Genomic DNA, 14,349 nt, shown 5'->3' on the forward strand with positions numbered 1-14,349 from the left:
AAGCCTCTGTGATAAGAAAAATCTATATTTTTTCTTTTTAAAAATAATAATTTTATTGATTCTTTGAGAATTTCATACAATGTATTTTGACAATATTCAGATACCCTAACTCTCTCCTCTCAGATCTACCCCCTCCTTTCTAACCCCTTTCATCTCTTCTTTTTTTTTTTTTTTGATTTTTTTAATTGAATTTTTGTTTATTTCTTTCAGAACATCTCAAACTATCTTATTTATCTTTATACCTCTGTACCCACATCCCTGCTAAGGCCTACTCTGTCAAGTCACTGCAAGTCCATCAACTGTGGTCTAGTCAAGTCTGTCTATAGTCCCATGTTTTAGGAAGATCAGCTCTTCATCACCTAGAAGCAATCAGTTGCTAATATTTATTCAGATACGATTGGGGTCTGCTGTTTATTTTCCAAGTTCTATGCTGGGTTTTGTCTGCCTGAGTTTGCATGAGACTTGTGTATGCTGACACCATTGCCATAGAATCATATGAGCAGGTTCCCAGGAGCTTGTAGGACTCTGTTTCCATATGGTCATGCCCATCCTCCCTGGTTCAAAAAACCCTAACTCTAAGAAAATCAATCATATAACAATATTAAGGAAAATATCTCACTGGTGTTTTATCCATTAAAATGTCAGCATCAAATTCAGAAGCCTGTATTGCTAGAGTTAACTATCCCAATTGCAGGAGTTTCCAACCAGATTAAATTAAATAATATGTCACTTTTAAATGTAAATATAAAAGCCTCATCTTTTGAACCACTGACAATTTTTCTGAACTTTCCTGCATATATTTTCCAGTGCTGTGTCTTTAACATCTTTTTATTATTTATTTATTTATCATTCATTTTGCTTTTTTTGTGTTTTGAGACAGTGCTGGTCTCAAATTCATGATCAGTCCTCCTGCCTCAACTTTCAAATGCTGGGATTACACACATAAGTCACGTATCTCAAAGACTCAGTATTCACTGAAGAAAAAAAAAAAAAAAAAAAAGCATGTTAGAATAGTAACCTAAAACCCAAATTATGAGGGACCAGGGACATGGCTCAGTCTGTAAAGTACCTTCCATATAACATGAAGACTCAATTTTGGATCTGCAGCAGCCCTATAAAAGCTGGGTGTGCAAGCAAAAATTGCAACCCCAGTTGAGAGTAGGAGCAGAGATAGGCAGCCTCTTGGAACTCACTGGCCGTTCAGTTTAGCCAAATCAGTGAGCTCAAGGTTCAATGAGACCCTGTCTCAGAAACTGAAGTGGAAAACAATGAAGGCACCAGTGTCAATGAAGGCACCTCTAGTCCTCCATACAGATGCATGTATACCCACATGCACACACTCACACAAACACATACATATCACACACATGCACATGCACACACACACAAACACACACAAAATGGGGGATTTGGATAAAATAGTTCAGACTACTTAAAATGTTTTAATTTAGAGGTAGAAAACAATACTTTTTTAATATCCAAAATTATGACAAATGCAGACTTATTGCATGTGAAAATACAATATTATGCCAAATAAATGTAACTGTTCATTGGGCTTCATAAAGATATAAAATAAGTGAATTGTTGTTACCTACAGAATCCTAAATGTCTTTATTTTACTTTTTCTTTTTCTTTTGTTTTAACTTATTGGAAATGCAGCTCAAAATTTAACCACAAAATAGATAATTCAGCTAGTATTTTTGTTAAGTGCCAAGTACAAACTTGCTTGGTGCATTTACATTTATCTCACTTAACATTTAGCTCTAGAAATGACATCATAAACCAAAACCATGCAATTCTGACTGCAATGCATAGAATGAATAATTTGAGTGAATAAAGATATACTAGTAGAACAAGGTAACTAAATAATTTCTTATCAATAAATAAGAGTTATTATTAGACTTTTTGAGGCCATTTAATAAACATTATCTGATGAATGCCATGATGAATGATTTGTTCATAAACCGTTAACTGTGATAGAAATGTCTGACATCACTGCTCACATACTTGCTATTCAAATAAAATAACTTATTCCTGAACTGCAGTAAAAAAAAGATTTCTTCTGCTTCCCTACTATATAAATATCAAAACCTGGTGCAAAAACAAAACATGTTTCATGGTAATTGATTTGGAAGGGACCATTAAATATTGGGAAAGGCATTCCTTTGTACTTAATCCTTCAGCACGGGACATGAATAGGGAAAGGTTTTGAAGAGTCTCTAGTGAACAAACTAAGTGTTAAAGAAGCAGAGTATCATTGCCAAATATCCACCGAAGCTGATCAAGTGAAGATAAAACAACATATTTTTAAAATACACCATCACCACATACACAAATATTTTTGCAAGTATGTCTATTAAGTTCACACTGAACATACCAAGAACTCTTTTGAGAGTTCCCCACAAATAAAATATTTCTCCAGGAGTGTCAGTGGTGGCCACGCTTTGGAAGCAGATGCAAAGATATTTATGTGTTCCTCAGTGGCCTAGGAGTGAAGGAATGTTTGCCGTTGAAGACAGACACAAAGTTTTCTGTTTGGAAATATTTTAAGGAACACAACATTTGCTATTGAAATTTCCACTGTCTTGTTAGAAAAGGATCAAATATGATAGGAGCATCTTGGAGGATTCATTTTACTCTGTTGGTGTTAATGTACTGTGGTCTAGTTGCGGTAACATTTTAAGGCAGCTTCCAAATGTGAATAGACTTCTTTTAGAGAAAGAGGATGAACTTATCTCATTCTTGGGTCAAGCATCTTGCTCTCAGACAGATATAAATAGCACAAGACGTCTAACCATAAATCAATCAATCCAGGCATGGTGGCACACACCTGTAATCCAGCATTTGATAGGCTGAGGCAGAGATGTCATAAAATCAAGACCAGCTTGGGCTTCACAACAACATTCTTTCTTCACTCACTCACTCAATCAATCAATCAATGTTTTCTGTAAAGACCTCACTAAAACTTTTCAGGGAAGTTATAGTCCCTGATAAAGTTCTATGAATGGCGACTGGAGAGATGGCTCAACAGTTAAGAGCACAGGCTATTGAAGAAGACCCAGGTTCAAATCTCAGCACCCACATGGCAGCTAACAACCATCAGCACTTCCAGTTCCAGGGGATCCAATGCCCTCTTCTGTCCTCCGAGGATGCACTTATACATACAGACATAACACTCACACACATTAAACAAAAATAAATAAATCAAAAACATTTTTTTAAGGTTGGTGAATGGGAAATAGAGGTTTACACATAGATTACAAAGAACCACGTTTATACTTTGTATGGAAATAAATGCTTCTATTCACAATCTTTTCCAAGCTACAACCTCTGCCAAAACAAAACTGAGATTACAAAAGAGACGTAAGCTATTAGTGTTCTCACCCCCCTACCACCTGCCACCACAATGTGACACTGTGTGTGTACCTCTCTCTCATTCTTTCTCTCTCTCTCTCTCTCTCTCTCTCTCTCTCTCTCTTTTTTGAGGAGATAGGTATACTGTTGTTGGTGTAGGGGGCAGAGTCTCACTCTGTAGCCCAAACTGACCTCAAATTCATAATAATTGTATTTCTCCAGTCACCCAAGTTCTGATATTACAAATTTTAGCCACCACAACTAGCTTCATAACAGGGAATTCTGAAGTTTCTCTCTCTCTCTCTCTCTCTGTCCTGAGCCAACTTCATAGCTCCATACTCCTATTCTTTTTCTAATAGTTGTTAATAAAAAATTACTTAACATGCCGGTAGACAAATATCTGATTAATCCTTGGAGCTCAGTTCACCTCACAGCTTCTTACGAATAGCTACTGAAGAACAATTGAAATCTAGGATTTACATTAGGACGGTCACTGGGGAGTAGGTAGAGTCTAGAAAGCCACTCTCCAGTCAACAGTATTTGTGCTCTTTGGACCACAAAGGGCAGGATTAGATTCACTGTAAGTTTAAAGAGCTTCTTGTTTTTAAGTTGACATGGGAAAGTAGTAAAGACCTCCAAAGCACAAACCTCAAATTGCTTGCACGTTTGCTTTCCATGTGAAGCCAGTATTCATATCTGAAACAGTTCCCTGGACTTTGTCCAAACCTTTTCTGGTACAAAATACTCAGGAGACAAGACATTTATGAAAAGTCTTCAAGTCTATAGTATTATTTCTTAGAAGATGACTTGGAAAAGATAGCCAAGTGAAAGATTTTTCCCTTGGGAAAGGATATTGATAGCATTATTCTTTTCCTGACTCACAATATTATACTATTTTATTTCTTGAGTCTGTACTCTGGCCTTGGTTTTACTAATAAAATTCAATGAAACAATCAGCTTTCTTTAAGGAGGAAAATAATTGCTCCTAGCATATGAACACAATGAACATTAAAGATAATTGTATTCTTAAATGCCAATATTCATTTTTACTGCAAGGAAATCCTTTTGCAGTTGTTATAAATGACCATATATCTGTATTAATCTTCTCTGCTATCAGAGAAGACTATGCTATGGATGCAGTTTAAACAATGCTAATTTGATTTCTCACAGTTCTGGAGATTGTGAAGTCCAAGACCAGTGTCCTGACCTGTTGGGTTTCAATTGAGGGCTCCGCCTGACTTGCAGATGGCTGGCTTTTTGCTTTGTGCATACATGATGAAGGAACAGAGAGAAAACTCTCTTCCTTTTGTTAAAGGCCATCATTCCTACTGGATTATGACTCTTTCACGTAACTCCATTTAATGTTAAATACCTCTTTAAATACCTAGGCCAAAATATAATTACATGCAGATTTAAGGCTTCGGTTTTTAAATTTGGAGGATTGTACAGTTCAGTCCATTGCAATACCACAAATAGAAATCTAAACTGTGAAAGACTTGGGCAGCTCATACTTCCAAAATGGCTCTGGAAATATAAGCACTTACAAATTTTAAAAAATTAAGAAGATGAAAATAACAAAGATAATCTAAGTGAAATAACATAAGACTTCTTTATTTTTGATGCAAAAGAAAATCCATTGGACAATAGGCAGCTAAGAAACACAACTACCCCAGACGATCATAAACCCAGGGATGAGCTGTGGCCATGCAGGAAAGCATGACAAAAGCTTTAGGCATTTTTAATAGGAAAATCCAAAATTGCAGAAGAAGTACCAAGAAACATTACAGAAAAATGAAAAACTACCTGTCTCTAGGAATGTGACTAGCATTCATTCAACAAGCATTTATTGAACTCCTGCAATAGCTGAAGCAGCCTACTAAGCATCAAAACAAAAAAGAAAAAGTAAAGAAGAAAAGGAAGCAGTCCTCTGCTATATTAGACTACAGATTTTCGTATAGAGACCAAAACATTAACCAAAGCACTAACTCTTATAAGTACATGAGGGATGTTTATATCATGCAGACACATACTAAGGATATAAGAAGGTACTGAACAAGGCATGGGCATGGTGGCACACACCTTTAATTCCAGCACTTGGGAGGCAGAGGCAGGCAGATTTCTGAGTTTTAAGCCAGCCAGGCACCAGGTCAGGCAGAGCTACGCAGTGAAACCCCATCTCAAAAAATTAATTAATTGGTATTTGATTAGGTCAGAATGATAAAATTAAGAATTAATTGTGGGGGCCTGAAGAGATGGCTCAATGGTTAAGAGCACTGGATGCTCTTGCAGAGGACCTAGGTTCAATTCCCAGCACCCACATGGCAGCTTACAAGCATCTACAACTCCAGTCCCAGGGGATCCAACACCCTCGTCTGACTTCTGTGGGCGTTATACAACATGGGTGCACTTAAACACATACAGGAAATACATTCATATACATAAAATAAATCTAAAATATTTTTTTAAAAGAATTGTGGAAGTTGGACATGATGGTACATATCCGTAATTCCAGCACTGGGTGGTAGAGGCAGAAGGATGGTTATGTTTGAGACTGGCCTGATTTACATAGTGGGTACCAGTAAAGTCAGAGATACATACACAGTAACACCCTGAGATGAAAAGAAGAAAGAGGACAAGGAAAGAATTGATAGTGGTGGGAATGATAGCTGAGTTAAAACTTAAACAAAAAAATAACTATAACCTAGACAGAGGAGAGAAGATGATTGCTCAAGACAGAAATAATGTTAGGAATAAATGAGTTATCATAGGAGCACAGAACACATGAAATAGAATAAAACCATTGTGGCTAGAACAGAGAGCAGGGAATCCTGGAGAAAAATGTAGCATATGAGATTATATAGGCTGTTGGAAATTTAGGAGAGAAGTAAAAGATGGTTTTGTCATTATCTGGGATTTAAAGTCTTTTAAGTATTTTTTTGTTTTTGGTCTTTTTGAGACAGGGTCTCCCTGTAGCGCTAGCTGTCCTGGAACTCACTATGTAGACCAGGCTGGCCTTGAACCCACAGAGATTCACCTGCCTCTGCCTCCTGAGTACTTTTTAAAATTCTCTCTCTCTCTCTCTCTCTCTCTCTCTCTCTCTCTCTCTGTGTGTGTGTGTGTGTGTGTGTGTTTTAGGGAGAGGTGGGTATATTTTATATCCTAAGGATAAGAAAAAAAATCACCAGATTTTTAAAAACATTGTTTAGTTTGTAATGTGAAGGAAATAGAGGAAAATAATGGATAGTCAGAAAGCCATTAGTATTCACGAAAATAATATTCTCTTGGATAAAAGGGATTGTGATGATCAAAGATGGCCATATTCGAGAGGCCCGTAGCAGATGACACTTGCAGCTCCTGGTGAAGATCATGAAGAAGAGGGCTAGAGTTGGGATTTTTTTTAAGCTTTTAGATGTTGAAGTAGTTAAATGATGGCACCAACAATGCCAATGAGAATCAAAATTACAGAAGAGACTCTACTGTAGAATTAATGAAGAAACTCAGAGAGATAGATAATTAGTGATAGAAGTCACCAAATAGGTAAGTTTTAAGAGGCTGAGATAATTGGAACATCAACCAGTATATCCTAGTTGGGGAACCCTAAGGGACCACAGCAGCATTACATGAGCTGACACAATAAAAGGGTGTTTTCATGGAGTTTAGGAACACCTGACATTCCTATGATCCCTTAGGGAGTTGCAAAATCAAAACTGTCTTCATATTGGCCGTGAGACCATTTGCAAACTGTGCAGCAGAGCTTCTCTTACTCTTGTGATGTGTATTAAGCCAAGAGACTGGAGCAGAAGCAAATACAAAACACCTGGCTGCCTTCTATTAAAATGTCATTAAGAAAGTTGCAAAAGCTCAAAACTCACAAATGGTTGCAATACTGCAGGTTTCCTATTAAAATTGTAGATTTTCTAATTAAAACTGCATGTATTACCATCCAATGTAGTCATTGTTACCAGTGAATTAACATACTTTAATTTCTGTTTTTATTTGTAATACAGTAAGTATGGGTTTACATAATCCACAGAGACATTCTGAGGGTCCCAATAATATCAGGGTATGAAGGTATCTTCAGCCCATGAAGTTTGTGAAGTGACTTAAATAATCAGTGAAGCTTTCTAATGGACTTTAGGTACAAGGGAGTTTTGTAAGCACAAGTGGCCAATTATACTTTGTACAGTTAGTCTAAACAAATTTTATTCCTGTCTAAAAAGCAGTGAACTAATACACAAAACAAACCTACCCAAATATAAGCTTACCACAGGGGTAAAACATACTTAAGAAAGCCAGTACTTCAATCAAGTGCCACACAGAACTTGAAATCTTGTTATATGTTTGTAATATCTTAAAATTCCATAAGCTCAGGACTGTCAAATGTTACACATCTGGAATGTCTGTGGGCTGTTGACATTTGGGGAGATATCCCTTTGTAAGGAATATTCTGTGAAGGGAGGTTAAGAAGCCTTCTGCAGACCACCCTGACACATTTTCAGACAGTGGGCAATATCCATCCTTCACTTCCAGGTGCACATTGAAATACAAAAGGTTAGAGTGACAGAGACAAACTTTCAGTTTATTCACCAATAAAATAAATAAGAGCAGTATTCAAATTTTGGCTCTAAAAGTTATGAATTCCTCAATAGCAAGACAGTGCCAGCTACGCTTTGGCAATCGTGTTAAAGTTTTGAAATTTTATCATAGAACTTGGTCCACTTCTGTCACTTTTTCATTCTTTGCAGCCAGTAAAGTGTGTGATGTATAGTGGTTGCTCTGCAAAGCTTTACTGAATGTATGCTCTGCAGGAAGGGGACCAACAGCTGCATCTGCATTCTCTCGCTGACACTGTCTCGCACCTGAGGCTTTTGCTGTCTCTACTCACTATGACATTCCCCAACACCATACAGAAGAGTGGCTTCAGATGTATCCCATCTCAATGAAATCACTTATCTTCTTCTCCTATTATTATCTCTCAGATAGACATCTATACAATACTCTGGGGAGCACATTAAGCTTTTCTCTTTCTCCATCCCACTTCCAACTCTATCTAGTTTTTCATCCATACATTCCTTTAAACCTCTTTAATATTTTTCATATCCATCCTCACTTCATCTTCCCTTGCTTATTCCTTTAATTTTTATTCTTTGTTTCTTTGTGGTCTATATTTTATGTGCTTTTGTTGAAGTATCTTTTAGTCTTCACTTCATCATATTCCTCTGAAGAGTCTAATATATTGAAATTGATTTTTTTAAAATTTCTACGATCATTGGAAATACACACACAAGTACACATGTGTATACCTATCTATGATGGATGAAGCTAGTAGTCAACATTAACAAATAGCATGAATATATGGTTAGTGCATTTCAAATATTTCTCTACTCAGTGTCTCCATTGTTCTTATATTCAAAGGCAATGCACAATAGCAAAATTCAGGTTTGATTGGAAATGTGACTTTGTCCAAAAAGTCTGAAAGGGCAATAATGGAATGTTCCACTCATTTTCTTTCCTCTCCCAACTTCTTTTAAAAACGCCCTTAAGATTTTGCGTAGATTGGCAGAGGAGAGCAGCCCTTGGATTTCCTGGTATGCCCATGCCAGTCAAATGATGAATAAGTGTATTTGAGTATGCATGTGAAAGTGTGTTCATGTGTGTGTCTGTGCATTCATGTGTATGATCACTGTGTATTCACATGAATGTACATGTTTACTGGTCTTCTTACGGAGAAAGTTTTTTAAAACACCTAAAACACAAACAAAAGATGAGAAGGAATTGGTCTATTGTGTCTAACCGATTTAGAGTCATGGAAGAATGAGTACAATTAAATAGTCAATGAGTGGCACTAATCTGGTCTCAACAGAGAAACACTGTCACAGGAGTCGTTTTTTATTTCAAAAGACAAAACAGATGATTCATTCTCCCTGGAACACTGTGTTTCATGCGGAAGGGCTCCACAATTCTGCAGTAATTTCACATATGCCATGCCATGTCCCTTTTTTATGGTTTTGTGACTTACCCAAAACACTTCCTTTAATTAGTAGGTCTAAGAACTACATTGACAGTACAAGAGTGTGAATAATATGATTAGTTTTTTTTTTTTTTTTTAGTGAAATATCCCCACCAAGCTGTTACAGGGAAAGATCCAAATATCTATCCATGTTCTCATAATTTCATGCTACACAGGGTGCTGGCACGTGGTCATGTAGATAATTTATTTATATATCTACCTATGCATATTTTTAAACTACCAAGGCAATTTATAACATTTTACATCTTAATAAATGTATGCAATTCTATTGATCTTAATGCATTTCATATTCCAGGTAGAAAAATCAGACATTTAGTCATGAAAAAGCATGTCCCTTTCTAATTATTATCCAGGTAAATTTCAAAGATGAGAAGAAATGTTTACTCGCCATGAAAGAGAGAACCACATACACAAATTTAAAAGGCTATCACAAGTAAGAAGGTGAGATATTTTAGCATGAATTCTGGGTGACTACCCATGGGCCAGCACCTAGAAGGAGACCTTAAGAACTGCTAAGAAACAGATTGAAATAGAATGCAGGCTGTGTACAGGGATAGCCAGAAAAAGAATGATTGCCCACTAGAGATTAAAGACACCCATGAGAAGCTTCTATGAGGCATAGTTTTCCATAATAAAGTGTTTACCTTTCACCAAAAGAGGTTGATAGTCAGTTGATGTCTCAGACTCAGGCTGTTCTCTGGAGAGAACAGGCAGACAAAGGATCCAGGAGTGAAAGGTGAGACTCAAAGGTTGGTGCTGTTATAGCCCTGACGACTTGGGATGTTGCATATTTTCCCTGAATATTTTCTTCCTCTGTGGATTTTTGTCATTTTTCTTGATGGCAATAAAATGCAAGCATTTACCACTGCAAGTATACATTTTTATGTGCATACTTGTGCATGTACTCCTTTCAAAATAGCTACCATCAAAAATTTAAGTAGGATTATGTATTTTAAAAATATTAAAATTTGTGCATTCAAAGGTATCAAGTAAAATAGCTGTTAAACTGTCTCAATAATGGTCGGCTGCTTAGATCCAGTCTGCTAGAGAAAAAGGAAGCAATAAATTTGACCCTAACTTACCACACATTTTAATTGCACAGTACTCCCAAGGGGTGTCAGGGTCAAGAGTATAGCACCATGGCCTCGGCTTGCCATCAGGGTTGCGGCAATAATTATCATCAAAGCCCTTGTCGGGGTATCTGCGAACCACACCAAGAAAAGTGTCAGGTAAATCTGCCTGGAAACACCACACAGACCTCAGCTCATTCAAGAGCTTCCCACTCAGCTTGGATGCTACCAACTCAGGGAAAAGCCACTTTTCCGTCATTTGCTTTATAAGGGCTGCCCATCATTAACTACCAAATTTAACTTATACAATCCATTAAGTATATAGTATCATTCTCTTTGTTACTAATGTTAATCCCCTTTGGACTTGTCCACTAGTTAAAATCTCAAACTGCAACTCTTTTTCAGAGTCCAATTAAAGATAAATTCCAAAATCATGACCTCGTGTAGAATGCTCATTAGGAAAGCAGGTCCTTTCCTAAGGCAGGCTTACACTTCAAAATGAAAGTTCAGCCTCAATAGCTCTGCTGCTAATGATAGCTCAATTTTGGAAGTGGAGCCTCACTAGGTCATGCCCTCACCTCCATCAGAACAGGAGACAAACTCCATCACACCACTTTCTCCACATCCCACCTCCTTTAAATCAGAAGAGTCCTGAATTGGTGATTTGAATTTAATTGCTACCATGTCCCTTCTGTTCCCACTTAAAAGAAATAGCAAGCTTTTTTAAAAAGTAGAAATTTAATTCCATTTATAAGATTAAGAAGAAATAAGTAAAACAAATAGATTTAATAAAACACCTTGCGCCTAGTTCCAAAGGAAAGTAGAGATGGGCTGCCTTTCTAATTATTTCCACTTATATCCTTTGTGATAAAAGTAAAAATTTCCTTTGTTTTCTTTTCTCAACTTAAAACTTTCATGTGAAATGAATGAACAAAGGATGACATCATTTTTGCTCTTTTTAACTATTTGAGCTGAAAACATTTTCTAGGGGAAAATGTTAGTTACTTCAATGTTTTTTAACTTTTAAAAAAGCTTTATTGAGAATTTCATACATGCGTATAAAGTTCTAGACCCATCGGCAATTTCAAAATATATGAGGGCAAAATGACTAAAGAACTGTTTGCTCCATGATTGCATGACCTTTGTTACGGTGTTAGACACGTGACTCATATTTCCTGAGTCTCTGGAAATGCTAGAAGGAGATTTGCTTGTATTTAGTCATATTCCCTCTGCTGAAAGGCTGGGCTTTCAAAATAGTCATTACTTAAATAGCCACGTTGGCTTTTTGCTTTGTTTTATTTGGGGTTGTCTGGTTTTGCTGTGGGAAACAAGAAGAAGTATTGTTCAGTACTTTCGTGCTTCCACTTGCCAACCCACTGCCAGCTTTGCCTTCAAAATCATCTTGACTAGAGAGACTCAGTTAAAAGTGTAGCTAGTCTTCTCATATGCTTCATCACAAATCAGTTCTCTCCAACTAGCTATCTTCAGCAAAAACACAGGCTCCAGCAGCTGTGTCAGAGGAAGACTGAACATTAAGGGAAACCCCACATTATACGTCAATACCCCACAGGAAAGCATAGAAAGATTTCCATAGTGGTACGGAAAGAGGATCAATGGAAGCAAGATCCAGTGGCATTTTTACCTTTCAGGCAAGAATTTGTGCCGATGGGGTGTCTGATGATCCCAGCGCTGACAGGTCTTGCCTGATTCTGTGTGATCCATGGGGCCTCGGTAGCTTTCACCATTGCAGGTCATGCATTCAACTAATAAAATTAAAGTATGGCGTGTTAGTTGTGTCTGGTAACGAAATCAAGACTACCACTGTTCCATTTTAAAGAACAGGAAATCAATTGTATAACAATTTTTCTGACAGCCCTACATACCATCCCGATTTTAAATTGAGGTCTAATGTCCATAAACAGCAGTATAAAATTCTCCCTATGGAATAAAGCAGGTAATTGAATGACTTTTAAAAAAGAAAGTGTCGTATGAGATTTAGTGTAAGATCGAGATGCTGCCTCAGTTCAATAACTGCCCAAGAATTACAAAGAAACTGTATGTTTAAGATGGACCCTTGGAGAGTGTTCCCTTGTTGGCTTACTGTGCTAAGAGCTCAGTGTCTATATCTTCACCAAAACAACATTTCTCTCAACTTGCCCTCTAAACACAAATATTATGATTATGCAACTTAATTTCAGTCAGTGTCATCATTAAGAATCGATATATTAAAGAGACCAATCAAAATATTGGCTTGATGCAATTCAAAGAACATTTTTTAAAGAAATTGCTGCTTTATTCTGTTAGTGAATGTCCATGTTGAGTTGGTGGGACATGCACGTTCTTACCTACCTTGGGACAGAAGATGACCTGCTACTGAACTCGGCATACACACTCAGTTTAAAATGTAAAAGCTGATCAAATTATGCAGGATCTTACTGATGATTTTGTGGGTTAATTAATTGTTCACCTCTGGCTGGTCTCAAGTCACACTGAAAACTGAGTCACATCAACTAGCTGCAAATGAGATTTCTCAAACAGAAGGTTGATTTGTAGCACAGCAAGCATCCTGTAGAATAAATCATTGCTTGGCTCTCCTAAGAATCCGGCAAACTTCTCCAAACACATCATTTGTATCTTGTGATTACTGATCATCTAACTTTAGCTGAAGTGAGGAAAGATATCCATGTTAAAATTTATGCACTGGAATCTTGCCTAACAAATATTGAGGGTGTTTTGGTATGTGATATTAGAATCATCTTTTCTTCTGAATCTTTTATTTTTATAAATTAGCAGGTCATTAACTATTAACTGTCTGGAACATACGATGCATCTACTGGCTTGGTCCATCTACTTCTTTCAAGTTTGTTAGTACATGAATTAAGACAAAGGATCAGTTCAGCTTCTTTCTTTTGAAGCTGAGATTCTTCCAGAATACAATCAATAAGAACCTGAACTATAAATGAGAGGGTCCAACAGCACATTGACAAAGATGCTCAGGTTAGCCAAGGTCATTTCCACATTGAAATGCTCAACATAGGCTATGACTCACTACATTTTGGCTTTCCATTTCAATGGCACAAATGTATTTAGTCCCCCCTTTATAGAATGCAAGATTTGATATCTTCAATGAAAATTATGTGACTGTTGTATTTACTGTTGTTGGTTGCTCATTTGTATTGAATGCAAAAGTAGACTACATTACTATAGTCACACATAAAACATATCCTCAGAATAGGTAATTTCTAGTCTAATATGATACTTCTGAATCAGAATATATCTAGTATAGTTCCCATAACCAATACAGTTTGTAAAACATATCTCACAATGAAAGTGAATACGCTTTTCTAGGAAGCAGTACCATGGACAGTATTTTAAAACACTTTTAGACTTAAATTTTTAAGAGCATTGGGGAAAATGCTACACAACTGAAATCAATGACTCCGTAACATAACTGCTTTCCAGAATGAATGTCATGGAGCAATCATTCTCCAAAAATTAATGTTCATAAAAATCACTCTCAGATCTTCTTAATGATCAAATCCTTATTCAGTTGGTCTGGGGTAATAAGATCTCCCAGGAGATACAGATGCTGCTAGTTCCTGGACCTCACTGTGAGTAACAGAATAAATACTGTGATCTGTTCTAAACTTTTAAGTATTTTGAGGTAAAAGTTGTTTAGATGAGGTTCTTCTTGGACATTTAAGTCTAAATTAAAATACATAAATTATACAGGAAATTTATACAACAAATGTGGTACCCTGATGTGATTTAAAAAAGAAAAAACAAAGAAGTATAAGTTATCAAAACAAATAATATGTCTTAGAAGGCAAAAAAAAGTTGTTGTTGGAATAAAAAATAAACAGGTTCTTTCACAGACCTGAGAGGCTAATATAG

The 14,349-nt window shown here is 36.6% G+C and overlaps 1 protein-coding gene across 5 annotated transcripts in view; it reads right to left on the minus strand.

The window, feature by feature from the left end:
* The window catches only part of Hgf (hepatocyte growth factor), a 76,916-nt gene that overhangs the window by 39,784 nt on the left and 22,783 nt on the right, over nucleotides 1-14,349 (minus strand). For 4 of the 5 annotated variants that reach the window (XM_008828989.3, XM_008828990.3, XM_029561552.1 and 1 more), the window contains 2 exons: nucleotides 12,098-12,218; nucleotides 10,468-10,586 (listed from right to left, as the gene is read on the minus strand). In XM_008828989.3, coding sequence (XP_008827211.1) covers nucleotides 10,468-10,586; nucleotides 12,098-12,218 — 240 coding nt within the window. Of the gene's footprint in view, nucleotides 1-7,375; nucleotides 9,101-10,467; nucleotides 10,587-12,097; nucleotides 12,219-14,349 lie in introns of those variants that run through there. The other variant, XM_029561554.1, reaches the window with a different exon arrangement.

The sequence above is a fragment of the Nannospalax galili genome, unplaced genomic scaffold, assembly GCF_000622305.1.
Source record: "Nannospalax galili isolate Female #2095 unplaced genomic scaffold, S.galili_v1.0 scaffold973, whole genome shotgun sequence".
Taxonomy (NCBI): Eukaryota; Metazoa; Chordata; class Mammalia; order Rodentia; family Spalacidae; genus Nannospalax; species Nannospalax galili.